The sequence below is a fragment of the Coccinella septempunctata genome, chromosome 5 (assembly GCF_907165205.1).
Source record: "Coccinella septempunctata chromosome 5, icCocSept1.1, whole genome shotgun sequence".
NCBI classification, from domain to species: domain Eukaryota; kingdom Metazoa; phylum Arthropoda; class Insecta; order Coleoptera; family Coccinellidae; genus Coccinella; species Coccinella septempunctata.
In genome coordinates, this window is record NC_058193.1 from 27292113 (window position 1) to 27319367 (window position 27255).

General features: G+C 35.9%; 1 protein-coding gene across 5 annotated transcripts in view; it reads right to left on the reverse strand.

The window, feature by feature from the left end:
• The window catches only part of LOC123313216 (protein phosphatase Slingshot), a 156429-nt gene that overhangs the window by 17989 nt on the left and 111185 nt on the right, over window positions 1-27255 (reverse strand). For 4 of the 5 annotated variants that reach the window (XM_044897978.1, XM_044897976.1, XM_044897979.1 and 1 more), the window contains 3 exons: window positions 17246-17344; window positions 11603-11778; window positions 9676-9741 (listed from right to left, as the gene is read on the reverse strand). In XM_044897978.1, coding sequence (XP_044753913.1) covers window positions 9676-9741; window positions 11603-11778; window positions 17246-17344 — 341 coding nt within the window. The remainder of the gene's footprint in view (window positions 1-9675; window positions 9742-11602; window positions 11779-17245; window positions 17345-27255) is intronic. The other variant, XM_044897977.1, reaches the window with a different exon arrangement.

Genomic DNA, 27255 nt, shown 5'->3' on the forward strand with positions numbered 1-27255 from the left:
ATTCCAAAAACTGACGGAGATATGCTTAGCTACACTCAATCAGGAAGATTGTGAGTGTTATGGGCATAGAACATATTTTCCCATTAACTGTTAATTGAATGCTGTTATTATCTCAGATTTCTGAGATGTTATGTCCTAACTGAATGAATAATGTAAAGAAGAAAACTGTGACAAACGGGAAGGATGAGCACCGATTGATATGCGATTGAATACAGGTTGATTGACGCTGAAAGTCCAATAGAAGTTTTGGGAGAACTAGCGTCAATATTAAACTGACAAGAAGGCCAGGAGATCCACCATAATGAAATGAATTTTTTGGTCGAACTGACGTTATCGTGTATTTGCGGTAAACGTCAGATAAGAGTTAGTTCTGTCATCGTGGATTTGTTGACATTTGAGTTCGGTAAACGTCAAAACTATAACTGTAGTTCATCTGAACCGTAGTATTGACACTTATGTCTGACTTAGGCTGAAGTCCTGTGTGGTATACCTCAGAATAATGCTATGGTGGATCATAATAATCTAGAGTTTATTGTTTTTGGTTTTGTTTGCTTTTGTTTTATCTGACCCGTACCATTGACACGCATGCCCGTGACTTAGGCTGAAGTCCAGTATAGTATACCTCTGAGGAATCCTGTGGCACACCCAGGTGACAATCATGAAGTGAAGACGCTACATCTGTAGGTGCACTGCACGACTTTTCAGCTCAATATTGCTGCTAATTCTCTCAAAACTTCTTGTATACTATTCCTAACAATTACTCGCGTACAGGCTTGGCAAAATTCATTGTCTACTGAGGGGATCTTGAGAACTATAAGAGCTGGAAGAAAAACGGATGACACATTTCCGAGCTTTTTTTAGAGAAACAAAGAACCGTAGCCTCCAAAGATTCTTTGTTTTTGAATTATTAGCAAGAAATGAAATTTTGACGATTTCGAACTGTTGTCATAACTTTTTTGTCTTTGAAGTTACAGATCCGAAAGTTGAACCTTCTGCAGGCTTTTTTTTACGAGCTCAAAATATTTTTTCATTTCGGATCACTAGGCGAACTTTCGTTTTTGAAAGCAAACTTTTACTGAATTTCCTATTTTTGAATAGAGAATACTCCTTCTGACAAAAATGATGTATTTTTCATGAAATATCTTTGAAACGTCACATTTCGAAATAACCATTTCAAGCGTTTCCCAAAAAACTTAGTTTAAGTACTTAAAAATGAAAAATAAAAATGGGCATTTAAAATTTAAAGCGTTTCGTTTCTATTGCACAAGTTGGCAACATCGACTGACATATGCGTTGATAGTAAAGGACAACAAATACACTATCGGCTGTCTATGAAGTCTGGGACGAACGAGGAAGGTCGTAAAATTTTATGGGATTTTTATGGCCGGTTGCTGTTGAAGCTCGCTAGTGAGTAGGCGCCTTATGATGGCTGTAAATCAACAGCTGTTATTTTAGGAACAAGCCATTGTTCTTTTTATTTTCTAGTAGGCACTGTTGTCAAATCGTAAACTAGAAACGAAGCGATTTAAATTTTAAAACCTCATATTTGAAGAATGATTTTGAATAGTTTACGCGGTGCATTTGAAAAATACATGAATTAAACTCATGATTATTCAGTTTAAACTTGCATATGTTGTGATAACCCAAATTGAGGAGAAACAAATCTTTTATCAGTAGATTTAACGTATAAAAGTGCCAAAGAAGGTTCAAGTTTCAGATCTGTAACTTCAAACAAAAAAAGTTATGAGAACTCTTCGAAATCGTCAAAATCTCATTTTTTGCTTTATAGTTCTCGAGATCCCCTCAGTAGACAACGAATTTCGCCCAGTTTCTCGGCGCGTTTCCAGATTCGCTCCGATCGGGAAATGACCAAAATTCGGTAGCCTGCAAAAAATTTACGAGTTCGTTTTCACCCGGCCGGCGCCAAAGATCGAAAGCGTATTTTCTCCCATTGCGTCGACTGAATTGCGGGTTGCGGGTTCCGCGTGGCTCGCACGCTATTAAAATCGAATTTAACCGCTATCGTATCACCACCGGACCGTCATCGTCGGCCCCGTCAATCTAATATAGCCGGCTAATCTGCATGTCGATTAGAAAGCGACCCAGTTAGCGTCGAAACGACAAAAAGGGATATTTATCCGTTCATGAACGGGTGCACATTTCGATCTACTACTACTGGGAGCGCGGGCCACGTGGGGTATCAATCTCGATTAGCGATCGAAAACTTCCGTCCGGCGAGATGCGATGTTTTTTTTTTCGGCATCCGTCAGGAACTATCATTATTCAAATCTGCCAGGTATGACGCGCGAAGAAAGCCGGGTGTGCTAGTTACGTCGCGGTGAAAAAGTGTCAATGTAGCGGCGGGACTAGAGTGAAAGTTGTTTTTTATTTTCATTAGCGCTCGGTCGAAAATATTCGCCTATTCCGAATTTTGGCAACGCGGAATACTCGGCTATTTTCATTTCTCGGCGTCGCGGGCCTGTTATCCAACTAATTGAAACCGGATGAAAGCACGTGAATGACGAATAAAAAAATTCAATTTGTTCAGAATATGCAGAGATAGCTCAAAGAGACAGCTCAAAGCGTGCCGCTTCTTTTGATGATGAATTTGTTTGCAATGTACACGAGGATTTCGCGAACTCTACTAAAGGCAACCCCTTTTTTGTAGAAAAATATCAGGGCATACTTTTCGAAGGATGTACAGGGTGGACAAAATTCGATGGGATTGAATAGCAGCTCTGTAACCGTAAGAGCTGGGGAAAATAGATGGCACGTTTCCGACCTCGATTTCAAAAGATGGATTATGGCCAAAACCGCATCTCTCTATCTTCTTCTGTACGAGGATGTATTGATATCTAGTTAGCCTAGACTAGTTCCATGCAAAAAAAACATTGCGTTACCATAGCAACGAACAATAACTGATTAGAAGTGTCAGTCTGAAGTTTGAGGTCAAAAAAGTAAACCAGATTTACGCAATTAATTAAAAGAAAGAAGATGTCCACCGAAATTGTGAAAATCAAAAAATTGGAGTATCGAGCCCTAATCAAATAACTGTATTTAAAAGGGTTAAGAGAAAAACAGTTTTAGGAAGATATGCCCAACCAAAAAGATAAATTTTCCATCGAAGATGATGACCGATCGGGAAGGCCAGTTTCTGTGTCATTCCCCGAAAATATCGATGCAGTTCATGACATGATTTTAGCAGACCGTCGAATTGGGCTAAAAAGGATATCTGAAGCACTGAATATTTCATACGAACGCGTTCATCATATAGTCCACGTCAATTTGGACATGAGAAAAACTGCTGCAAAATGGATCCCCAAATGTTTGAACGTTGACCAAAAGCGTGCAAGGGTAGAAGCATCGCGTTCGATCTGTGCTCGATTTGAAAACGATGTAGACTTCTTAAACCGAATTGTTACTATGGATGAGACTTGGGTACATTTCTACTATCCAGAAACAAAGCAACAATCGATGGAATGGCGACACTCTGAGACCTAAGAAATTTCGTGTCCAAAAATCTGCTCGGAAAGTTCTTGCTTCAATTTTATGTGATTGCCATGGAGTAATCATGATTGATTTTTTGGATAAGGGTAGAACAATAACCGGAGATTACTATTCGGAAAAAATTGAAGAGAAAAGACGCGGAAAGCTATCCAAAGGTGTTTAGTTTTTGCAGGACAATGCCCCTGTACACAAATCTCATGTTGTCATGCAAAAAATTCGTGATTAAGGGTTTGAATTACTAGAACACCCCCCTTATTCACCAGATTTGGCTCCATCCGACTATCATCTCTTTCCTCAACTGAAAAAAAATTTGAAAGATCGTAAATTTTCTTCCAACGAGGAGGTAATGAAAGCTGTGGAGGTCTGGTTTGCAGAACAAGAAGAAACATTTGTTTTAAACGGTCTAGAGACGTTGCTAGTTCAATGTAATAAATGTATCCAATTAAGAGGAGAATATGTTGAGTAATAAAATATTTTGACATTGAAATTTTGTTTGGTTCTATTGTAGGGCTGTAGGCTAAGAATTTTTCAATATATCCTCGTATTCAAGTTATAAATGAAAACTCATTTTTCGGTTCTTTGAATTGGTGCCTCTATTTCGTAAAATTCAGTTATATCGAAAAACAAATTTTACACTTTCTCATATAGAATGCAGTTGCGTAGTCAAAGATTTTTTCAATCCGACACTTCAGTGACGTAGTCACAGCTTCTTTCTCTCTAACACTTCAGTGATATACTAATGGTAACTTTAATTTTTTTAAATATAAACCCTATGTTATTTTTACATATCCCAGTTCTAAGAAAATGAGGATATAAAGAGAATTTCTATCACTATTTCATATTTACCTATACTAGTACTAGCACAACCGTCTTTATTTGTGAAGGTGTTTGAAAAGGCTATGTTACTGATATTCAGATTATCTACTAGTTGAAAAGCTTTCGGAATATATTCATTTGAATTCTGAAAATGATCTTCGGAAAACATCAATATATCAATGATTTCGATGAGCAGTACATCTTCAAAACACAAGCTTCAATAAACAACTCTCATCAGGATCAATTGGTATTCACAAAGAAAAGATGCGTTTGTTGTCCAGGCACAATCTTACCGGCATCTTTCCGTGTGAAATGACATTATCGACGAAGGAATACAAATGAAAATCACTGTTCGTGCAAGAAACACAATTCCCACGGTCGACATCGACAGACCGTCGGTCGGTCGAGTCGCCAACGTCTACAGTTAGTCTAGAATTCCAATTTCCAGCCACCCTCCCGCTATGGACACAACCGCCAAGTACTGCTTCTCCATAGAGGTGAAACTTAAAAGGCGTACCTTTCATAATTTTACCCTGTCGGGAGAAACAATGTTGTAATTTAACGAGCACGAAGTTAGGTTCGTTATACGATTTACCCGTTTCGAGGAACGGACATGGCGTGTTTATTACTTGAATAATTTATCAAGTTGCCCCTGGATGGGTTTATGCCGCTAGTTTCGCTGTTAAGGATAGAGCGACATCATTTTTATCGTCTAACGAATGGAATACAACGATAGAAATGCAATCTGTGGATGTCATGTCGTACTATGTCACATGGATTTTCAATGTAACTCACAATAGGAGACCCAAAGGGGCATTGAAACTCAAGAATTGTCAAATACTCTTAATAGCTTTTGTTTTCGAGTTATAGCTAATGGTATTTTTATAGATGTCCACAGATAATAAAATATATTTTCTTGTTGTTTGAGATATGGCTTCGTCACTAAGACATTGTCGTCAGAAATTTTTTGAATTTCTTCCCCGTTTTTTCAATTTTCTACTGAATAACCACTGGTATATCTATGGGAGATGATTCCCCAATATAAGGGTCCTGTAGCGTTCCTCGAACAACTGAAGAACAGAAGAATCATCACTTGGAAGACTGGACCTGGTCGAAAGACCCTCCCAGTCAAAAGCAAGATTTGGCTATTATTAATTTGAGTACTGAAGGCATTTCTAACAACGAGGGTGATCCTCCACCAAGATCAGCAGAAGATTTGTGACGCAGAGATGATATTCCTCCCAAAGCAATTGAAAAACAAGTTATGTACCTATTTATTTTTTTCTTCAGTCATCATCAAGTCTTGGAATAAGTTTGGATGAAGGCTTTATTATTCACTTTTTTGCTCGTTTTCTGCTCTGTTTCTTTGTTTCAGAGATTATTTCGAAATGGAAAGAGGAAAAAGAAATTTTTATTTCAATGGAAAGGAAGCCCTTCAGTATTAAAAGCTTATTCTGTAAACAAATTTGTCATCACTACACTTCTCACGGGGAGACAGGGTTTTTTTACTGAGGTTTTTCCGTAAGCTCTTGTATCATACTCCAAATTGTATGGTACCCCGTTACACTAACTTTTGCTAAAACTCATACATATGCTATATTGTTTGATAACTAAAAATGTATTGCTGACATTCAAAAGAATATATATCCAGATTGTTTTTGTGTATATCTTTAAAAAGTATTTTCTATTGTTTTTGTGTTTATCGGTGTTAATCCCAGACATGCCCACTAACAGTACAGATATGAGAGAAAAAACAGTGTTGTCTAATTATGAATTATGATCCAGAACACAGAAATGAACGAGTCTTCAGATGAATGTCCAAAATGTGTTATTAATATTAAAAAAAAAATGAGAAAACTTCAAAAAGGAATTCCGAAACTATGTAAATATTCAGGTTACCCGAAATAAATATTCAAGATCCACTGGTACTGATACATTCACGGAGAATCGTTCAGCATCAATTAAAGAGAATCCAGATGCATCTTTGAATGAAGGCGCAACCGACCAATAACAGTAGGTAATTGTTTGGAAATGTATTCTGTGTATAGATGCAGGTGGGAGATTCTGGAACTGCTCTGAATCCACTTCACCAAATATGGACTTCAACCTTCTTTGACCGACGTATCTCTTTGTTCGTTTTGGAGGAAGTTTGAATCATCGATGTCGGCGATTTAAAAAGAATGGATCTAAGGGAATTGTTCTATCCTAGACAAGGGCGGATTTAGGGAGGGGGGCACGGGGGCACGTGCCCCCCCCCCAGACGGACGGATCTTTACTTGAACTCTTAAAAATAAAAGTGAAGTTCATTTCTCACAGTTACTGTTGATTTTTTTGCTCGTCTGCCCGTTGTGCCCCCCCAGAAAAAAATCCTGGATCCGCCCTTGATCCTAGAGAGTCTGTTATGTGTCTAGTTTGGTGCATAATTTGGTTTACCTCATGCTCAAATGAGAATGAGCCACGCTCATCTTAAGATAGGAGGAAATATATGTTTTCCTCCTACTGTACCACATTATTGCTTCAGATCAAAATGACTTAAGCGGACAAAATTATGTTTTCATCGAGTCCTTTTACAAAAGTTTTTCTAAACCAAGGCGGTTTTGCTGATAACACGCTTTTGCTTCTTCGTGAAACATGCGTTATTCCAGCTGATTTATTATTGAACTAGTTTTTTATGTATCATCAAATATCACCCCCTAATTAAGCCATGTCTATTATTCCAATTATAATTTTTTTGATAACCTTCTAAAATACATCTTTGTTTTATAAAGTGAATCCAAATTTCACCAAATTTCATTTTGGTTTTCCAATCAAACCATACCTAACCATCAAAATCGTTATTGACTAAATCACCATTTGACAGTCTGTCGAAGTCTACTATACGTACAACCGAGGAATAAATAGGTCAACTCTCCTGAAATGCGAAATCCTCGACCCTAAAACAACATTCTCTAAGCGTCGTGACGCGAGGCGTCGTCGTTACCATAAATGGCGTCGGTCATTCAGCTTCCGAATGTCCGAATACGTCCGCTTGAACGGCAAGAAAAAGCGGCACGAGGCGGAGGAGGGTGGGAGACCGATGCGAAATAAGGACGCCTATCGACGTCGTGACGCTCTCATAATAGAACGGCGGCGACACGAGCGCGTCTCGTGCCTCGGCGTTTTTCGAACAGCTCGCACGTTTTATCAGATGCGGAAGAGGACCGGGATTGGTCGAGATTTTTACCCCCCCTCTCATTCTCCAGGAAATGGTTCTTTTCCTGATATCAAAGCTGATACGATAAAGCGGAGAAATAATTAACAATATCAGAAGAAAACAGAAGAGTTGCTCTTTCAGAATATGTATCACATTTCTATCTACGGTTACTTTTATTGAGAGATAAACGACTCGAAAGCTGACCTTCCAAAAATCTTAAAAAAGATGGGCTCAGTTAAAAATTCTTCAAGACCGAACTATTGCGCCAAGATGAATGAAATTCTCAGATTTATTACCAGAAGAGTTGCTCTTTCAGAATATGTATCACATGTCCATCTACGGTTACTTTTATTGGGAGATAAACGACCCGAAAGCTGACCCTCGAAAAATCCTGAAAAAGATGGGTTCTGTTAAAAATTCGTCAAGACCGAACGGTTGCGCCGAGATGGATGAAATTCTCAGATTTATTCTTAAAGAGTTGCTCTTTCAGAATATGTATCACATTTCCATCTACGGTTACATTTATTGAGAGATAAGCTGGGTTCAGTTAAAAATTCGTGAAGACCGAACGGTTGCACCGAGGTCCCACCTTTGAAGAGCTGTAGCACCGTCGAGAAGCATTTTTCGAAAAATAAAATTAATTGTACTTTGACCCATAGTTTTGATCTCAGAATAATACTAGTAATAATTATTTAGCGATGTTATGCTGATACCGAGTCGCCAATACTTCAAGGTTATAAGAACATCCGGTAAAGTTTAGGATTTTATCCGACAATTTCAATATAACTTTCTAGTAGAGCCATGATTTCTCAAACGACAAAAAATACTTGTAATAATTGGTTAGTTATAGATCTGGTATAAGCAGATGTCTTTTTAGAGTTATGTACAAAATTGTGACGAAGAACTCCAATAAAGTTCAGTAGTGGCGTTTTTACCACTGCTGCAAAAACAAAACGCAAACTCCCATTCCACTTATCTTCATTATTTCTTAATTCTTTTAATTCAGAGTTCGAAATTATCCGATAATGTCCATTGTTGATCAGGCTAAACGAAAATGAAGGTTAACTGAAATAACAGGCATGTATAGAATTTGGCGCCACTGTAGCGAAACATATACAGGGTGGGTCTTTGACTCGTACAAATATTTCAACAGTAGATTCTTGAGGTCAAAAGAAACACTTTTCTCCGAATCGCCTCGGTTTAAAAGACAGGGGATGTTGAGAAACCATAAAAAATGTTGATTTTTGTTCTATCTCACGAAAAGTTTCATCGAATAAAATGAATTTCGGAACATAGTTTCTCCTTCATTTGATGAATCTCTTTCGAACACAAGATATCACCCACCTCTTGCAGTTTTCTCATAATGACCCTTACGTACCATGAAAATACCAAAAATTCAAAGAACCCAACTCTTGAAACTAAGTTGAACGCTATCTAATGAATATTTGAACGTTTTGTAAAATGAAAGTATTCTTCATATTTTATCGTATAATGCGCCGTTTACGAGTAATTTTATGTTCAAAAATAAAAAAGTACCTGTGAAATTCGAAAAATTGGGTCCTTTGACAGAATGCAACTCTTTTAAAAATATCCACAGTTGTGTAATGTCACAGATTTAGCTGGTTATTCTGAATGTAATTTTGTTTTTCCAGGGGTGTCACAGCTGTTTATGAAAACTTAAAATGGCTATATTTTTTTATCAGACCGACTAGGAAAAAAGGATAGAGGAAAAAAGTATTTCTTTTCACCTCAAGAATGTACTATTGAAATATTCGTACGAGTCGAAGACTCAACCCGTATATTCTTTATTATTGTTGTATGCTTGGTAAGATCCTGACCTCACCTAAAATAAAAGACCAAATCCATCTCATCGAGAAAAGTTTCCTTGGACAAGCGGACATGTTAACAAAATAGAAGCATCGCGCACTGGAACACAAGTTTGGAAAAAGTTAAAAACTGGTAATGATTCGATACGAGTATGAAAGTGAAATCAAGACTGCCGCTTATCTCTCTTTCAGCGAGAATGACATTCAGCCAGCATATTACGTATGATATACGTTATTATCTCAGCTGCGAAGATATCGAATGGCGGAAGGAAAAAATATCACACACGTAATATCCGATGTGATTATTTGCCGGTTTGTGAGGTGTACACTTACCACATGGCCTGGACGGAAACTGGCTTGAAAATGTGATGTTTACCGCATACGCTGACACTGAAGCCCCTGCGAAAGAAAGAATTTGAATTAATGGAGGAAGTCTGTATAAATGAAATGTAGAAATGCCGCAAAATAAACTACGAGAGCGAATTAGCCGAGTTTAATTCGATGCAGGTTGTTGGAAGGAAGTACAAATGGCCAAACTGTGTACAAATAAATGTTACGTGAACGCATTACTATTACTACAGGTACTCGATTAATAATTGACACCTAGCTTTCTTCCGGATGGAGCCGCGCCACTTTTTCAAATGGTGTGATTTATAATTATTATTGAATCAATCGGCGTTGAACTATTTCTGATTATTATTGGACTCTAAATAGCAATTTTTCAGCAATTTTTTTGGTAAAGGCAAAATTTCTTTTAATGGCAGTGAATTTAACAACTGGTTAGAGATCTACACTTGCAACTATAGAGAACACTACTAATTTTTTTTCCGATTGCCTTCTCGCTCTCATGGAATGTCTACTCAATTTTATTCCCATCAGTTTTCCGATTTTAAAAGAAAAAAAATTAAAACTGCTTTTCAGGTGCCAAATTTAGATAGCCGTATTTTAAGCCCGTTTGCAACAGCCGAGAATTCTCTAGAAAATTTACTCGAGATTTCATGCATGCGCCGTGAATTATGTACCGTTACATACGCACTTTCGGTAGAATTCTCTGTACAGTTGCGTACAAAATAATCTCTGCCGTTTTCTTGCGAGAATTTTGTAGAGAATTCTCCAGAGAATTCTCGGCTGTTGCAAACGGGCTCAAGCAGAGGCTGCTTAAAAACAAAATGAATATATGAAAGGGACCCGCATTTTTTTTGACAAGGAATTCCCGTGTAGATGACATTATGGCAGTTCAGAAAAATATGTTTTATGTCTACTAAAAGTCCCTTGGTTTTCCAGATATTGGCGATTTTCGAAAATTCAAGAAAATTACACCCTTCGCCACTCGTTTTGCAGACAAGACTCCAAATTAAGGAATTTTTTCAAACTGTTTAATAGGAATTTATTCTTAGCTTTTTCTCGTAATTACAAAAATGCTAAAATTCACTGCATAACTGGAAATTCACTTGAAAATGTTAATTTCATAACTATGGGGCTTAATAATGAAGAAAATTAGAGAAAAGAACAATTTTAAAATATCGTTTCATTGAATTAAGTTTTTCAAAAGGTTTCAATGTGGCCATCAGGAGCTCTACTAGATGTCCTACACCTTCTAATGAAGTATTGCTTTATTCTCATTGCATTTTTAATTTTTTTTTGTAAAAAAAGCTTTACATTGAACTGGTCCTTGACACATTGTAATAGAAATGTATTTTGTATTTAACACTGGAAATAGGTACAGTGGTTACCATTTCAATATCTCAGTGAGATCGTCATTTTTTTTTTTTTTGATTTGGCACTCAGGTAACCATATAATTCTTCACACCACGATAGGTTTAACTTTGGGAAAAAATAAGCAAGGGAATTTGAGTTAGATCTTTGTTTGGACAAAACTATGCATGAGCCCAAAAAATTATAGATCACATTCGATAGCGCATCTATCCAGGAATACTATCCAAAAAGCAGATTCAAAAATTCCTTCATTTGCAGTGCTGTCAATTTAAAGGCCAAGGCGTGTATTTTTATTTTTGAAAATGTCGAATATCTCGAAAACCGGGGAACTAGACATAGAACATATTTTTCTGGACGGCCCTGACGTCCTCTACCCGCAGGTATTATCCATTCATTATGCCACACCCTGTATTTTCTCTCATTCGTTTTTCGAAATCTACATGACTAAAAAGCGAAATGTAAAGATTTCAGGTTGAGCATAGTTTTTTTTTTCTCCCGAAGGACAATATGGATAATGCCATAAGAAATTATTGATTACACTTACCCGTCACCATCCAATCGTATCGAAGTGTCCGCCAATACCCTCAACACCAAACCGACGGTTGTTCTCTCGTTACAATCTATACCAAGGAGACAGGATTCTTCTCCCCGATTTCCCATTCTGGAGACGACAACCAAGTACCTCGTTCTACCCGTGTGCATACTTTCTAATTTCACCGCCTGTAACAATATTTATATTGGAGTCATACAACAATAAACAATCAATTTTACTTCCTAACCGCTCAGATAAAATAAGAATGAAATTTTCCAATGACGTTGTTCAACAAAAGTGCTCCCCCACACAGCAGTGTCAAAAAATAAGATGTTCAATGCATTCCCCATTATAAATACTTAATATCATTGATGATATTCCACCCTATTCTGTTACTTCAGATCAAATAGAGATGGCATGGTCGAATAGAAATGTGCTAGACAACTGAGGCAATTTTGGTACATTTCTATTCGATGCATGCCATAATGAAATATACAGAGTCTTTAACTCGTAAAAATATTTTAACAGAAGATTCTAGAGGTCAAAAGAAAGACCTTTTTCCCTCACCATTTTTCCCGAATCGGCTCGGTTTAAAAGATACAGGCTGTTGAAAAACCATGGAAAAATATTGTTTTTAGTTCCATCTCACAAACGATTTCATCGAATGATATGAAGTAATGTGATGTAATATGATAAACAACTCTGATTAAAAGATCCACAGATGTGTACTCTTACAGATTGAGCTGGTTATTATTAATTTTGTTTTCCCAGGGGTGGCACAGCTTTTTTCCTAAAAAGTGTTTTTTTTGACGTCATGAATCTTTTGTCAAAGACTCACCGTGTATCTCCAATCTAGTGGAATTTAGAGAGGAGGTAAATAGAAAAATTTATTCGATGAAAGAAAGTCCAAGCCTCCACTGGTACATCTTCTGAATCCACGTGGAAGTTGAGAAGTATAAGAAGAATTCTTTGACCTCCAGAAGCCGTTGATGTAAGATCAAAGGCTCACCACATAGAACTGCCCATGTATAATTTCCAGGGGAAAAATAATATAAAATCGCCGGGCAATTGCAACCCGACCTGTAGGAATTTAATTACGTAATAGCCCCACGAGTACGCCTATTGCAATTGCAACTCGATTTCGATTCGTGTGCAGCTTGTCATTACCGCGTTTTTTTTTGCGCGCCCTCGCCGGTCGTTCTGCCATTGCGAAATGCGGGATCATTTTAGATTTTTCTCCCTTTCTCGAGCGCGCCTACCTCAAGAATCCGAAATTATAGTTGAAGAGCGAGAAAATCACTGCATGCAAGGAATTCAAGCATTTCTACTGATATCCATTGGCCAAGAAAATGCGCTAGGGTACCTACATATACCTTCAGCCAGCTGAAGATGCTTTTGTGATAACGAAACACGTGAAATGATCGAATAATTTATCGTAACGAGAATCATGTTACTGAGTTTCTAGTTCTAGTTGGGGAGCCCACGAAGCTGAATCGGGATTTACTCGAGCGTCGTGGAGACCGAGTGGATTTTGAAGGTTATATGGTAGAAACAAAAAAAAAGTATGGACTTTCAGCGCTGGGGAAAGCGTCTGCAGGTTTTCAAAGATTTACAAAAAGAATTGTCAGGTGTACATACTCGAGTCAGAGATTAAGATACTGCATATAATCAATGAAAAACCTCTAGTTGCCAAAAAAAAATCAAGAATCAGCAGAAATTGAGTCGGTATCGTGGCAATATATTTATTATTCAATTCTTACAAATTGCTACAGTTTCGAGGAACGATTCTCCTCTTCTTCAGGCTAAAAAAAAAAACAATGAACATACAGACTTCATCGAGTACCAAGGGAGGAGGCAACCTACCAACATATAATGAAATTAAGAAAAATAACGACATCAGCGGTATAACGAGAACAGATAGGACATGACTCTACTCTAACCTAAAAAACGGTGTAGAAGTCATATGTACTATGAACGACCACAGAAAATCATATCAACAATAGTCACAGAATAAACTACAACTAGAAATTACAAAAATACAGTTTCGTGAACAAGCCAATGGATGTGATCCCACTTAAGCTCGAAAAACAGCGTAGAGATCACAAACAAACAGTCACAGGATAAAAAAGAGAAACATATATTAGACAACACTATTATGTTCATCAACAACTATCCATTCCAAATTTTAATTTTATTGATGAGATGGCAATAACTATTACTTAAATTGTCCATGTCACTTCTAAAATTAACAGAATTATCAAACTTTTTGATACAAACCATCTCAGATATCATTCTCTTTCTATAGTCTTTTTCTCTATCTAAAATGCAAACATTTTCCAACTCGAAATCAAAATTATGGCCTGTGGCAAGATGGTGTTCTACCAAGGCAGTTTTATTATTAGATAGGTTCCTTATTGAACTTTTATGATTGGACAATCTAGCTTTTAGGTGTTGTTTTGTGATGCCTATATAGCAGCCATCACAATTGTTACAATTTATTTTATATACCAAATTTGATTCTAGTGCTTTCGGAGTCTTAGACTTAAGTTTTGAAAAACAAATATTTCCCAAAGTATTCTTGGAATATGTGACAAACTTCAAATTATCTAGGTTTAAGATTGACATCAATCTGTTAGATAGACCAGGAATTAGTGGTATCTTCACATAATGAACGTTGTCTCTAGTTCCTCGAAACTGTAGCAATTTGTAAGAATTGAATAATAAATATTTTGCCACGATACCGACTCAATTTCTGCTGATTACTGTATATAATGAATTCATGTTAATCTGTCAGTTTGCATAGTGGGACTGGCCGTACGGAAGAGTTGAAAATGGTACAAAAAGTTTTAATATCTCAAGAACGTTTGAACGTAGAAAAAATTGCTTGCGCTGAAATTTGTGAAAAATGTTATGCTCTACATTTTTCATGAAAAATGCGAAAAAGATTTGGAGCCCAGGATAGGAGATTCAAAAACACTTATTTTTGTGACCTTCAAGACCAATTTTTTAGTTTCGGCCTGCTGAAACTATCAGATTAAGAATAACAGCAAATGTCAAATCAAGATCGATTTCAAAATCGAATCATTCTTATGCCAAATACATCAACTTCTGAACGCGATCTTTCCCTATCCTATTAAAAAATTAGTGGAAGATTGCAACTTCTCTCCGTAACAATAAAAATAACAACGAATTGAGGCTAATGACCATAGCAGTTCAGAACCAACAACTAAGACATACAATAAATACAGTACTCCATCGTACTGTACAACAACTTCACGCAATGATTAATGTTATGAATGGATAAACGCATTATTAATGACAAGAAAATACCAACTTATTCGAAATTGCTATTTCACTTCCTTTTGCGAGTCTGAGAAATTAATCATCTTATTGTATGTACCAATGGAGATATGTCGGTTGAGAATCTTGAATTATGTCAGAAGATAGTCTGAGATCACACAAAGACGAGATCTAGAACATGTTGAGAGCTTTGACGTTATGATGATTATGAAGAATATTGTTATTTTACTTCAATTGGTATTGGATATTTAAATTTCGAAGGCAACGTGCAATCACTATCAAAAATTCAGGGTGCGTTTCGCTCAGAAATAAATTCAAGTTTCACTGCGCGTACCTAGTTGTAGCTGCAGACGTAGAGTTCAAAAATTTCTCCTTAAATTGGAAAATGAGGTCGAAAATCACGAAAGTTCACATGTTTCGAATTCGATGATGTGGGTGCAAATGTCGGAGTTCTCAGAGTAGTACGTGAACTGAAAACTTTATCTTGACCTCTCACTCATGGTTAACTTGCGAACAAAAGAGCCCTTGACAGTCTCGACATCAATGTCCCTTTTGGGGTTGCGTTTTTATTCTTTTCAATGAATTCAATGTTCAACGGCAACTATCAATGTACAAATTGATGAGTCTGTTGAAGTTAAACCTCTTTCAACGCAGTTCTGGGTGCCAAAATGTCCTGAAGTTGTTGCTTGCCCGTATAAATAACATTTTGTCCTATGATATTTCCGTGTAGGCATCCATCCCTCTTCTTTCTTTTTGCACTGAAAATTTCATACGAACGCGTTGATCATATAGTTCACGTCAATTTGGACATGAGAAAAATTGCTGCAAAATGGATCCCCAAATGTTGAATGTTGACAAAAAGCGTGCAAGGGTAGAAAAGCATCGCGTTCGATCTGTGCCCAATTTGAAAACGATGTAGGGTTCTTAAACTGCACTGTTACTATGGATGAGACTTGGGTACATTTCTATGATCCAGAAGCAAAGCAACAATCGATGGAATGGCGACACTCTGGTTCTCCAAGACCTAAAGAGTTTCGTGTCCAAAAATCTGCTGGAAAATTTCTTGCTTCAGTTTTTGGGGATTGCATGCCATGGTGTAATCATGATTGATTTTTTGGATAAGGGTAGAACAATAACCGCAGATTACTATTCGACATTACTGAACACTCTACGGGAGAAGATTGAAGAGAAAAGACGTGGAAAGCTATCCAAAGGTGCTTTGTTTTTGCAGGACAACACCCCTTGCCCAAAAATCACATGTTGCCATGCAAAAAATTCGTGATTTAGGGTTTGAATTACTAGAACACCCCCCTAATTTACAAGATTGGCTCCATTCGACTGTCATCCCTTTCCTCAACTGAAAAAAAGTTTAAAAGGTCGTAAATTTTCTTCCAACGAGGAGGTAATAAAAGCTGTGGAGGTCTGGTTTGCAGAGTAAGAAGAAACATTTTTTTTAAAAGGTCTAGAGACGTTGCAGGTTCGTTGTAATAAATGTATCCAATTGAGAGGAGAATATGTTGAGTCATAAAATCTTTGACATTAAAATTTTGTTTGGTTCTATAGTAGGCTAAGAATTGTTCAATATATCCTCGTATAGTGCGAACTAATTTCCTGGTCATATCCAACATGCAGCTTCAAAATCACCTGCCACTAAAGCAACAATTCTATAGCACCAAATCCATGAGTAACTCGAGACTAGTCCAGATTTGTGCAAATAAATGTCATGTCGATACTTCAAATAGAAAGCGTTATCGATACTTCAAACAAAAACCTTCCTCAATTCCATAATTCCACAGAAAGCCACAAGAACATCGACCTCTTTCCGAACATCGACAACTGGGATTACGAAATAGAAATTTTGAATTAACATAAACAACGCCAACAAAAATAAACGTATCTCTATCCATCTCTGGATGGTGGACCGAAAGATTAACCACTTCAAAACCTGTTCTCGCAGATTAGCCACAATGTCGCAACCAGAAGAACGAACAGGTGCGACCATTTACTACCAGTTCCAGTAAACGGCCGGAATATGTCAGTGTTGAATTAATTTCACTCGAGTTAATTTAACATAATATGAATAAAGTATTGCGGCTATGAATCATCGGGAGTACAGTTTTAGTTGGTGCGTTTTTCTATACGAGTCGTTACCTTTTCCTACATGAATTGATAATAATTAATGGATGTATGGAATACTTTGTTGATAATTCAATCGTTTGAACGAAAATGCAAACTGGTCATGTCGACGACAATAAAACGATATATTGTGAACATTAATATCGAAGAAAAAAAGAAAGGGCGACACTTATTAATATTCCGAAAAATGTTGATATACTCGGCGAATGTATGACTTACGTTTATAGATTTTACAGGTGCGGCAAGTTTGTGGGCAATCAAGAAAAATAGCTTCTCGAAATTGATTCGACATCGGAATTGAATATTCACTTGCACCAACTTGAAACAAAAAATACAAGTATAAGAATGCTCAGATCAGATAACAAAGATATATAATTATACATGACTATTTTTTATAATATACACGGTGGGTCTTTGACTCGTACAAATATTTTAACAGTAGATTCTCGAGGCCAAATGAAACACTTTTTTTTTATACCATTTTTTCCGATTCGGCCCTGGTAAAAAGATATAGCCATTTTAAGTTTTCATAATGAGCTGTGCCACCCATGGAAAAACAAAATTTGCTTCAGAATAACTAGCTAAATCTGTGACACTACACATCTGTGGATCTTTTAAACAAAGTTGCATTTAGCCAAAGTACCCAATTTTTCAAATTTCACAGATACTTTTTAACTTTCGAACATAAAATTACTCGAAAACGGCGCATTATATGAGAAAATATAAAGAATCATTTTATATTACAAAATGTTCAAATATACATAAGACAGCGTCTAACTTACTTTCAAGAGTTGTGTTCTTCGAATTTTTGTTATTTTTATGGTACGTAATGGTCATAATGAGAAAACTGGAACACGTGGGCGATGGTATCTTTTGTTCGAAAAATATAATAACCCATATCGAAATAAATGAAAAACTATATTCCGAAATTTATTTCATTCGATGAAACCGTTTGTGAGATACAACTAAAAATTACATTTTCGTAGTGTTTTTTCAACAGTTTGTAGCTTTTGAACCGAGCCGATTCGGAGAAAAATGGTATAGGAAGTGTTTTTAGTGCACTGTTTTCAAGTTTGAGCACAAATTTGGTATTTTTTAGATACTGCATATATTATTTTAATGTCAATTTTTTTTAATACATTGATGTATAACAACCTGATCTTTAATGAATTTCAGCTTAAAAAATCAGAAAAATCCATATTTATGTTTGTTTTTTCAACAGTGGGCCATGAATTCTCTCATACATGCATTTAATTATTCCTTTTTTGAAACGCCATGTAATTTGAAGCCTATTTATTCAATTCTATTTCAAACATAAACTCAAAATATCGAAGTCTATGTTAAAGAGTGAGTTTATGCTTACAATATAATTAAATGAATAGGTTTAAATAAATCACATGGCGTTTAAAAAAGGTTTAATTAAATGCATGTTTGAGACAATTCATGGCTTACTGTTGGGAAAACAAACATAATTATGGATTTTTCTGATTTTCGAAGCTGAAATTGATTAGATTAGGTTGTGATACATCAATGTATTCAGAAAAAAAAATGCAAAAATTTGACGTTCAAATATACAAGGTAGTCCGTTTAAAAAAATACCAAGTTTGAGCTTAATCTTAAAACAGTGCACTGAAAAAACTTTTTGAATACGCCATTGACTTTTATGTAAAAATATCTATTATAAGCCGTTCTCATTTTTTTTCTATTTTATACAGGGCCTAATAAATAATATCATCTCCAAAAGTGAACATAATCGTTTTCGCCCTGTATTTCAGGAACAAGAGTAGTTGGAAATTTCTCATTGTGTCTTTAAAAGTTTTACGAAAAAGTGATACAGGGTCGGGAAAACTGCATGTGTCTATCTTTAATAATAGCTGAGATACAGTGTAGTCTCAACCAAACTAGAACACAGTGTACAGGGTGGGCAAAATTCGTTGTCTCGAGAACTATAGCAGCAACATATGATACATTTTTGAAATCAGCAAAAAATTGCAGCAAGATGAAAGAACTTTCAACTATAGTTTACATTTGAAAAATCATAAATCCTTTTCGTATCTCGAAAATGGCTGTATCAAAAAATGTAATAATATCATATTCGAATTCCTCTTAAAAAAGTGCCTGCAGAATGTAACAACAGATTTCGAATAAGAAATCATTGAAAATGTCAATTTCTCAATTTTCGTTTATAACTCAAAATCTATGACCGTTGGGCTGGATCTATTTTCAGTTTTGGATTAGTCAAGAAAAAAGAGCTCGAGAATGTGTCGTCCGTTTTCATCTAGCTGCTATAGTTCTCGAGATCCCTTCAGTAGACAACGAATTTTGCCCACTCTGTACATAGGTTCATTTCTGATCCAAATCGAAGTCACTTCGATATGTAATATTATCGACAGTATAGCTCACAAACTAACGATAAATTTTTAAGAAAGTCGGAACTCATAGCGATAATGTAGAAAATCACTTATGGTCGTAAAAAAATTCTCTCCTTTCAGAACGTAGTTATTTGCATACGATCAATTCCGATACGTCTCAATAACGTTCCTCGAGAGTGATTTCCCATTGTTCTCCTCGAGGTCGATAATCGATTCACGATATTCTCTCGGATGAGCCTGGCACGCGATCCGATAATGATAATGGTCGTCGGTAATTTTTTCCCCTTTCCTCCAATTGGAATACTTTCCAGGACATGACATAATCATCGGTACGAGCGGACCGATCAATGGATTCGTTCTCTCGGAAATGCAGCTGTCATTTGTTTTCGTTTTGCTTCATTATTTGATAACGCAACGACCCAGGAACGATCTCCTTATTACCATTAATAAGGAAAGTCAACGAACTCGTTGTGAATTCCGTTTCGACTTGTTTTGGTTGTTTAGTTATGTTGGAAAGGAGATGGAAAAGAATTGAATGTTGAAAACGATCAGAAATTAGGAGAAAGCTGAAATATTAGGAGCCGAGGATTTTTTTCAAGTATTGGTTTATCTCGAGAGCTCAATACGAGCTTCAATAAATTTTTTCAATTATATGGGACTCTTTAACGTCATCTAATGGTCTTCAATTTGTAAGAATTGGAAGGTATATACAGGCTGTTTCCAAATTAGTCATGAAACTTGGAGGAGGTGTTAGTATCACTCATTTGCTGTCGTTTGAGTCATATTTATTGATAACCAAAAATCAACAGTTTCCGAGATATTTGAGTTCTTGTGTTTTTCAAAAAATTTCCCACCTTACTTCATTTTTCGTCAATTTTTTCTACGTTGACCAAGATTGATTATAATTTTGGATTTTTTTTCATCAGAAAAAGATATTATACGTATGAAAAAAGCAACACTATCCTGTATTAGACGTTGATTTCAAATTTGGTATATGAAGAAAAGGAAAATCAATTTCTCACATCAATTTGCCTGCAACCTTCGAATTCCACAATTATTTAAGAAACTTGCCTAATTCGTTCTTCATTCCCTAAAAAAATATTTGCAGGCAAATTGTTATCAGAAATTGATTTTTCTTCTCTTCATATACCAACTTTCAAATCATACCTACCAATTATTTTTCAATATATAATACAAGATAGTTTGACTTTAATCATACGTATCATATCTTTTTCTGATGAAAATAATCCAAAATTATAATCAAACTTGGTCAACGTGGAAAAATTGACAAAAATTGAAGTGAGGTGAGAAATCACATGAACTCAAATATCTCGGAAACTGTTGATTTTTGGTTATCAATAGATATGGCTCAAACGGCAGCAAATGAGTGATACTTACACCTCCTCAAAGATTCACGTCTAATTTGGAAACACCCCGTATATATACCAATACACACGATTTCCTTTGTGACATTCAAAATCAATAACTATACAGGGTAAGTCTTTGATTCGTACAAATATTTTAACAGTAGAGCTTGAGGTCAATAGTTAGAAAACCATGAAAAAATGTTATTTTTAGTTCTATTTCGAAAACGGTTTTATAGAAAGAAATGAATTTCGGAATATAGTTCTTCATTTATTTGATGAATCCCTTTCGAATACAAAATATCAGCCACGTCTTCCAGTTTTCTCATTATGACCATTACGTACCATGAAAATACCAACAAAAAAAACCAACTAATGAATATTTGAACGTTTTGTAAAATTAAAGTATTTTTCATATTTTCTCATATAATGCGCCGTTTTCGAGTAATTTGATGTTCAAAAATTAAATATTATCTGTGAAATTTGAGAAATTGGGTACTCTGACCGAATACAACTCCGTTTAAGAGATCCACAGATGTGTAGTGTCACAGATTTAGCTAGTTATTCTGAAGGTAATTATGTTTTTCCAGGGTTGACACAGCTCAATATGAAAACTTAAAATAGCTATATCTTTTTATCAGGGCCGAACCGGAAAAATTGTATAGGAAAAAAGTGAAAGAATATGTATTTTTACGAGTCCAAGACTCGCCCTGTATGGGTTAAATCAACGAAAAATTGATTACCACTATTTTGGCTATAATCCTTGTTTATCGAAACATTGAGCATATAGACAAACATTGATGAATGTTTTTAGACAATCTATTATTATTTTTTTCTACTTGCTTATTTTCTTCAATTTTTCTCTGTTGGAAGAAATGAGAATTATCGGCAATACATTCTGAAATTGAGAAGCTTCTCTTTCTGCGTAGATACTTGGAATGAAAATTGCCATGAAGAATTCATTCGACATCTACAATTTTTTACAAGATTTTTTCAATTTTTTTGTCCACAATGTCGCTTCGAATGAACCTTTTTAATCGAAAGCCACTAATCGTGTCTCATAGACACTGCTTTACAGCTTTAAAAAGCCCACCGGCGTTTCCTGCTCGATCATTAGTTCCCGAGTTAATCAGTGTCAAACACAAAAGTATTAAATTACCTTAAAAAAGTTGAAGTGGAAATAATAACCAAAAAATCATGACTTCGGAACGAATCTATAGATAAAATTAGTTATAACATTTATATAACCTATGTGGTATTGAGCAAAGAATTGTATGTACTTGGATGTTTATACATCTGTTTTAATCTAGAGATCTGTAATGATGCCTAGTACCCTAGTTGGGCACGTTCGCAGTGTTTTTATCAATAAGGCACTGATATTCATCACTTTTCCGATTTCCCGGAAAAATTTCTCTCACCAGCCTCTTTTCGGTGATGCAATTGTTATGTAATAAGTACCATATCGACGTCTTTACAACCTGCACATTAACAGGTTCTCCCAACAACAAAAGATTAACATCATACAAGGTGTAATTTAATTATCTTCCGTGCCTATTAATTTTCCTTCACCACTCGAATCGTAATGAGCGTGATATAAACGGACAAAAAGACACATTTCTCTGGCCGTTCCAAGCCCCTTTCTTTATATAACACTCCATTCATATTGCTTTGTCGATCCCGAAGGTTATCAGGCAATCTCGCATAAAGCATGCACATTATGCAAATATTTAATGAAAAACGATGCACTGTTTGTACGTTCGTTTTCTGGTGTTTGAAATTCCCGACCCTGAAAGGAACAGGTAGACTGGTCGACAGCACGTCTGCCTGGGCACGTGTGGTATTTATGCTGCAAACTACTATTTTTATGTGCTCTCCCTTGTTTACTTTGCACCTCCAAGATCCAGCAAAATACACTATTGTTAAAATCAAGATTCATAAACTTGGTCCGCAACTATATCTTCATTGTTTCCCACCACGAGGAATGTGACGATTTTTTTTTAAAGGATATATTTACAGCCAACAACAACAATAATTATTCTTCAAGTATGATGCCCAAACCATTGAATGAAATTTGAAAAGAGGAAAAACGACGGTCTTGAAGAGTTCTTTGAAGACGTCGACAATTTCTATCCAATATTTGAACAAAACCATAACAGCTGATTTTGTAAAAATTATTGAAAAAATGATGAAATTCCTCCTGCACAAGATCGGTTTTCGACTGTGCCTACCTATAGAGAGCCTTTGAGTACTAGTAGAATCATGCGACAGCGATTTTGGACGCTCCTGGTGTTTTTGTTTCGATTCAAACAGTTTGTCGAAGACTTTGAGACGTTAATCTACATACTCGACGACATTTGAGAAGGATTTCACCAATTCAAAATCATGAAACTGTGACACTCACAGAGAAATGTACGACAGAATGAGTAAGATAACTGGGTAAACATTCATATTTCCCATATTTAAAAAAATAGAAATCTTTGAAACAGTCTCAAAATTTCTGAATTTCCTCAACTTTAGTGAAGCATACAGGTTGTTTTCAAAGGTGAGCCTTTTTTTTTGACAGAAGGTAGAACTCATCAGAATAAGTCGTTTAAACAAAAATTGTCTGTATAAAATATCTAAGATAGCTGAGATACAACCCCTAGAAGTTCGACAAAATTTCATTGAATTTCAAGTACAGGACTGTGGAAGGTGACTTCGGCATCGCAAAAACGAAACAAAATATAAACATACGGCTGGACAATGTATGGTTCAGTACCAAGTTCATCGGATTAGATGCATCAGGTCACTTTTGAGAGAATCATAATTGTTGTATCGTGCAATTCAGGGTTAAAAAAATGTAGAAAAACGAGGCAGTTTCTTGTTGAAAAAATGCTATAATGTTTCCCCATTTCATCCCATTTTTACGACGATTGTTGGAATGTTCGAACAAAAAGATTGTGATGCCCATTGTGAAAAAATTCGTGAATAATTCAGACGATTTTGAAGTATCATTCTAATCTTTACACTTGTGTTAAGTCTTTTCTGTCAGTTGGTATAGAAATGAGGCATTTCATAAAATCGTGTAAGTTACTAAAAAATAGAGAACAATTCGGCAATCCTAAGTTTCCATTTTCATTATCATGTAAATATCGAACGAGCCAATATCCTAAACGAAACCACATGGTCGAATCAGGAGATAAGTTTTTTCCACTGCTTTACGGTAATTTTACTAACAAACCGTCTAGGGTCGTATTAGGATCTATTTCAGTAAGCATTTTAAATTTTTTTTCAACTTTGTCATTTTGAATGTTTTGTAGAGGAGATTTTTGGTGACCACTTCTGTTGAATAAAAAGCTCCTCACCTTCAGATACACCCTATATTTGCAGTATTCTGTAATTTTAAAATTTGGACTTCTGATTGTAGCTCTGATAGAGATTACATTGGACGAGATGAGGAGAAAATGGCAACTGGTGAAATTTATAAATACTTGGCTGACGCACTGAAAGCCAAGTACCTTCAAATAGTCCCTGTGGTACAATTGTTCTTCATTTAGAGTTTGCAGTAAAATACTCGACATTTTCCGAGATAATTGCTAGAACTTTCTCCATAAAGACTAGAAACCTTTTCAATGTATAGCAAACGAGCTGTAAACTGAACGAAATATTGATCGATGACGCTCTCTTATCCATCGGGAATGATTGATCTATCGACAGTTGATGAAGATATTGAAAATCGACGGTAAACTAGATAAACTTTCACACCTCAAATACTTAGTTAGTCGATTAACGCTTGAGAGACTCCTAGAAGCAACACAAAAACCAACATGATGAGCTCCTCTCATCAACTGGTTTAATTTAACTAATTTCCGTTCACACCCTGAAGCTCAAGGATTTGAAAGTGACCTGATGAAATTTCGACAAAATACCCTATTGGATTGGATAAAACAATTTTTAATTCTAGGTCTTGGTTTTCCGTTCAACTATTTCACCGAACACACTCGAGAGAATGCCAAGTCTTCTCTTAGAAAGGAACGAAACTTCTCAGAAATCTTTAGGTAAATCACCAGTCGTAATTTATCCATTTCTTCACAACGTCGTCCGACAGTGTGGGCAACAATTATTCATAAATTTTAGCGAATGAATTCATGAATAACAAAGGCATTCCATTTGGGGCATTCATAAAAACTAACGAAATATCTCGCTATGCAAATTCCGAAAAACACACATTCGTAGTATTCTGTCAACTTTCGGGCGACTTCATAGCTGTGAAGACACGAAACCGGAAGCTTCCGCTTTCTTTATCGAGACCGGATTTGGAGCGATCTCGAACACGGCGCACGTAAAGGTAACGAAACGTGTTTAGAATCGGTCTGAGATACTGTAACCTCCCGACCAGTTCTATTCAAAAATTCATTCATATATCGATTCGTTGTAGCAGGTCGAAATGTGATGGCACATAAGCAGAGATCAATATGTGGAATAGGAAAAATCTGAATGGGGAATTCTCCTCAATTTGGGTTATCACTGCATATATGCAAGTTTAAACTGAATAATTATGAGTTTCATTCATGATTTTTCAAATGCACCGCGGAAACTATTCAAAATCATTTCTCAAACATGGGGTTCTAAAATGTAAATCCCTTGGTTTCAAGTTTACGATTTGGCAACAGCGCCTATTAAAAAATAAAAAGAACAATGTGCGATCAGCTTGTTTATAAAATGACAGCTGTTGATTTACAGGTGCGTACTTACTGGCGAGCCTCAACAGCAACCGGCCATAAAAATCCCATAAAATTTTACGACCTTCCTCGTTCGTCGCAGACTTCATAGACAGCCATCTTTGTCTATCTCATCAAGATAATGTATTTGTTGTCCTTTATTATCAAGGCATATTTCAGTCGGTTGAAATGGTTATTTCAAAATGTAACGTTTCAAAGATATTTCATAAAAAATACATAATTTTCGTCAGAAGGAGTATTCCCTATTATGTACTCAATGATTCAGATCGTTCATCAGTTCAAATTCAGACCAAAAACACAATCATATATACAAAGTGGTCCATTAAAAACGAAACGAGCGGCTGTGTAGTGTGTAGGTTGGCAGAGATAAGAATGATGTGAAAACGCTTGAACACGTCGATTTCTGATTCTAGGGGGACAACTTCTAAGATCACATTCAAAACCCTATCGCTTCAACCCTTAGTATTTCAACCTCAACCCCTCTATTTTGAAAAGGGAAATGAGGTACGTGATACATACCTCATTTGAAAGGTCTTTCTATTCTGAATTCAGCATATTTAATTTTCTTATTAAATCCATTCATCCATTGAAATACTCAAATTAAGACTACTTAGCAAGAGAATAAGTAGTACGCTAAGCAGCCTCATTTTCTCTTCGAAATTTGTGCTGAAGTGACCCTTTATCTGTTAGGATAGTAATTCATTGTCTTATAGCCATTTCAGAATTTCTTAATTCAATATTTCATCATTATTATTCCTCTTTAGCCCAGCGATCTACCTTTTCGGTGAATCCATCTTTTACCAACAATTCACTTATGAACTAAAAACAGATTACATGATTACATCCGATAGCAAATATCAAAGATAATAATGTACGAAATCTGAAATGTGTTCGACATTTCGATCAGTATCAACATTTAAAATTATTGTCATTCTTTTATCTAGCGGAATGTGAAGAATGTTTCATTACGTAATAAGATTCCGGGAAATTCCGTTTGAAACCTGTTCGCACAAACAAGAATGCGCATCCGTCTATCCTTCGATTTATTTCGAATTGAACTTGGCAATTGTGATGAGAGTGTGCTGTTGAAAATCTCTCATTTCTTTGGTTTAGACCTCCATGCACGGTTTGGCGAAAGAGTGGGGAACAATACTATCATATTATAATAAAATCCGAAATTTGGTGAAATTAATGGAATTTTTTCGAATTTTACCTCATGAAATTTCCCAATACTACTGGAGTAAGGACATGTATTCCATATTGCTTGATTTTGGCTGTTTCTGGTACTTCTAAATTAGATAGATAAAAACGTTCTCAAAGGAGTCCTGGAGGCTGGATTTTCGTGAAAAGTCCTCAGTGGAAACCATTTCACGAAATCTTCATTTGCATTGAAGATATAACCAAATTTTGAGATTTTGTCGATTTCGAAAATGCGCTACAACTTCTCGAATCAGCTGAATTAAATGGCGTCAAGCAAAGACCAATTGAACAAAAAGAGCTCGAAATGTGGTAATCATCAAATTACAGGGTGTACAAGTTTGGCCAGAGATATCTCTAGCCACATTTCATACAAAATTTTATTATTTCCAGAATCTCAAGAGGCTAAACTTAATTTTCCGAAACAATATTTTTCTATTCCTAATTGAAATCGACACAATATTTTACAGGATCGGGCTTTGAACCTTCAACTATCCCAATATCGGTCGGAATTCAAACAAAACCTGACTCAACTTAATGGAAGCTACTATCAAGGAAGACTGAGTCTCACCCCA